Source organism: Sinocyclocheilus anshuiensis, unplaced genomic scaffold (assembly GCF_001515605.1).
Source record: "Sinocyclocheilus anshuiensis isolate Anshui unplaced genomic scaffold, SAMN03320099.WGS_v1.1 scaffold1854, whole genome shotgun sequence".
NCBI lineage: Eukaryota > Metazoa > Chordata > Actinopteri > Cypriniformes > Cyprinidae > Sinocyclocheilus > Sinocyclocheilus anshuiensis.
Genome location: NW_015546040.1, coordinates 1,283,282 through 1,287,209, shown reverse-complemented (window position 1 = coordinate 1,287,209; position 3,928 = coordinate 1,283,282). Strand labels below are relative to the sequence as shown.

The 3,928-nt window shown below is 37.6% G+C and overlaps 1 protein-coding gene across 1 annotated transcript in view; it reads right to left on the bottom strand.

The window, feature by feature from the left end:
- The window catches only part of mettl21ca (methyltransferase 21C, AARS1 lysine a), a 10,137-nt gene extending 7,573 nt beyond the window's left edge, over positions 1-2,564 (bottom strand). The window contains exons 1-4 of the mRNA XM_016500033.1: positions 2,462-2,564; positions 1,688-1,762; positions 941-1,077; positions 448-565 (exon numbers count right to left, since the gene is read on the bottom strand). Of these exons, the coding sequence (XP_016355519.1) occupies positions 448-565; positions 941-1,077; positions 1,688-1,762; positions 2,462-2,564 (433 nt within the window). The remainder of the gene's footprint in view (positions 1-447; positions 566-940; positions 1,078-1,687; positions 1,763-2,461) is intronic.
- Positions 2,565-3,928: the final 1,364 nt, after the last annotated feature.

The window sequence follows — 3,928 nt, the reverse complement described above, 5'->3', positions numbered from 1 at the left end:
TTGTCTTTGTCTCTCACCGGACTCATATGTGTGTGTGTGTGTGTGTGTGTGTGTGTGTGTGTGTAGGTGATGTGAAAGAGGAAAGCAGGCATTCGGACCAAAGCACTGTGAGGCAAGGGAGGGGGAGACTCAAAATGTTTCTAAACTTAAAACGCATTTTTGCCCCGTTTGCGTTTTTGTTTTACTACTTGCATAATTATTTAAAGTATAAAACATTGTTATTTACAATACACAGCATGATGGTTTTTAATCATTTTTTTAGGAGGGTCAACCCTCAGATTCACTGAACACCTGCCCAGATTTAAAAAGTAACTCAAAAGTAACGTAACGCATTACTTTCCATAAAAAGTAACTAACGTAATTAGTTATTTTTTTAGGGAGTAACGCAACATTGTAATGCATTACTTTTAAAAGTAACTTTCCCCAGCACTGCTGCTTAGTACCTACCCAACAGACTGGCCACGATGGAAATAAGACCTGTGCCGGCGCCAATCTCTAGCACCGCCTTGTCAACAAGGTCAACCATCGCTTGGTTGGACTCAAGGTAGCGACACAGAGCCAGAGCCTAAATAATAATTTAGAAAATGTATCATGATTATGAATATCAATCAGGAACCAAATGTACAAATGGTTAAAGGTGAACTGTGCCATTATTTGCTCCTCTAGAACAAGTTCTAGACTAAAAATTCCTTGCATGTGCCCATGCCTGTTTGCCATTGGTCAGTTAGATAGCCCCGCCCCAAACTCGTGATTGGTCGAGTCAGAAGTTGACATTTCGGGCAACTCAAACAAACAGATCATTGTTGTGAAAGTGTCACAGTGTTTCACTCTTCAGAAAGTGACTCTAAACATGAAATTGAACACCAGGATGAATTTGAACATCCGACTAATGGCACACTTCAGCTTATATTTCAAATATGTAATAAAGTATTCGTCTCACTGCTGGCCAAATGACAGAACCAAATGAATCGAGAGACTCCCAGATGCTGATCTCATGACCGGCGAAATAATGCATCTCCTTTCCAATGGTGGAAAGCACACTGGGCTCCCAGGAGGCCTTACGCACAGGGACGACTTCTGCCCAATATAACAAGTGAAAAACTGATGCATTCCTCATTCAAATTTATACAGATGTAGTGTTGTGTTTCAGTCAGAAATAAAAATGTGCTGTAAATGTGCTCTCCCTCAGGCCATCCGAGATTAGGATGAGTTTGTTTCTTCATCAGATTTGGAGAAATGTAGCACTGCATCAGTGTCTCAGCAATGGATGCTCTGCAGTGAATGGGTGCCGTCAGAATGAGAGTCCAAACAGCTGATAAAAACATCACAATAATCCACAAGTAATCCACAGCACTCCAGTCCATCAGTTAACATCTGGAGAAGACAAAAGCTGAAACAAGATGTTTTTAACTTTAAACCATTGCTGCTTGTTAAAGTACAAGTCCATAACCCATAATAATGCTTCCTGTGGATTACTTGGACTCTCATTCTGACGGCACCCATTCACTGCTGAGCATCCATTGCTGAGACTGATGCAACGCTACATTTCTCCAAACCTGATGAAGAAACAAACTCATCCTAATCTGGGATGGCCTGAGGGTGAGCACATTTTAATTTTTGGGAGCGCTTGTTCCTTTAAGAGAAGGTAATTTTGAGATTATTTGCCAATAAATTTTTAATTATTTACCTTCATGCTTTTCTTTGTCTTCATCTGTATCATCTTTCGCAGCGTTCACGCTCCCATCCGTCTCCATTGTGGCGTCTGCATTTCCAGACTGAGAACAATCCATGATGCTATTTACTCGCTGATTTAAAAAAACACATTTAGATCATTGTGTTTTAAAATCATCTCTTTTTTTAATGTTGACCTGTTAAAATCTGTTTTTGCCAGTTTCTCAAACATTGTTTGTCAGATTAGTTCATGAAATATGCAATTAAATCAGTGCACAATTTCAACAAAGTAGCAAAAACATCAAGTGCACGATGTGATGCTATGCAGCATGTCCTTTTTAAAATAGGACTTTTAGGATTTTTCATTTGGAGAGACATCAAAAACAAGGTACTTGTAAAAGTTTGCATATACAGGCAAGTGAAAACATCACAATAATCCACAAGTAATCCACAGCACTCCAGTCCATCAGTTAACATCTGGAGAAGACAAAAGCTGAAACAAGATGTTTTTAACTTTAAACCATTGCTGCTTGTTAAAGTACAAGTCCATAACCCATAATAATGCTTCCTGTGGATTACTTGGACTCTCATTCTGACGGCACCCATTCACTGCTGAGCATCCATTGCTGAGACTGATGCAACGCTACATTTCTCCAAACCTGATGAAGAAACAAACTCATCCTAATCTGGGATGGCCTGAGGGTGAGCACATTTTAATTTTTGGGAGCGCTTGTTCCTTTAAGAGAAGGTAATTTTGAGATTATTTGCCAATAAATTTTTAATTATTTACCTTCATGCTTTTCTTTGTCTTCATCTGTATCATCTTTCGCAGCGTTCACGCTCCCATCCGTCTCCATTGTGGCGTCTGCATTTCCAGACTGAGAACAATCCATGATGCTATTTACTCGCTGATTTAAAAAAACACATTTAGATCATTGTGTTTTAAAATCATCTCTTTTTTTAATGTTGACCTGTTAAAATCTGTTTTTGCCAGTTTCTCAAACATTGTTTGTCAGATTAGTTCATGAAATATGCAATTAAATCAGTGCACAATTTCAACAAAGTAGCAAAAACATCAAGTGCACGATGTGATGCTATGCAGCATGTCCTTTTTAAAATAGGATTTTTCATTTGGAGAGACATCAAAAACAAGGTACTTGTAAAAGTTTGCATATACAGGCAAGTGAAAAAAATGCATTGGTGCAATCAGATAAACTACAACGATTTTATACAGTCCCAAATTTACTCTAAACTTGTACAGTAGTGCTACTGTATTTCCTCAAATGCATTTTACAGCTTCAGAAGAAATCACTGCATTCCACTCACATCACTGCACCTTCACCTTGCTTTAATCTCCAGAGGAGTCCATGTGTCTGCAGAGGTTACCTTGTTGATCTGTCACAGTTATCCAGTTAGTGCTTCTGCAACTGCATCCTCAGCGAGGTTATAGACGGGCATCACGCAACACTCCAGCGTCACACTGCCATGACTATATTTAGCTGGAGATTCATGAAGCAGAGGCACATCCACACAAACACTGAGAAATAGAGCATGATGTAGGAGATGGGGAACGAGCTTCTGCTGGCACAAAGAGATTGTGAAGACAAACACTAAAGCCTTGAGATAATAAGAGCTGTTCAGAATGCCAGCGTCTGTTATCTGGTTATTTAGTAAGCTGATATAGTACTAGTTTGACTTGACTGTTCTTAAAGTAAAACATTTGCGGCATACTGAATTGTACAAGTGTTTTACTTTGGGGTGAATCTTATGAAACCAGTCAAGAACATGCTTGAATCATATTTCACTCCAAAATCAAAAGAAAAATAATCCGGGGTTTTCTTTAAGAAAATTGTCCCTTTCCCAATTAGTGTAATGCAATAAGAATATAGATACATTTGAATGTAATAATTAATGCATCATTGTACTATTCATTGCACTGATTTAGTAAGTCAGTCAAATAAAAAAAAAAAAGGTAAATGAGAATTTTTACAGTAAATAAAATGCACGCAATGTAAAATTTAAAAAGTTCATGGTTTACTTTAAGATTAGTGCTCCTCTTCCAATTAGTGCAATGCAACAAAAATATTGATAAATTTAAAGGTAGGAATTTGTGCGTAATATGCTGTTCATTGCACTGCTTTTAAGAGTAAACCAAATGCACACAATGCAAAAATTAATTGTTTTCTTTAAGAAAATCGTTCCTCTCCCAATTAGTATTATGCCGTAAAAATATTGATAAATTAAAATGTATTTAAAT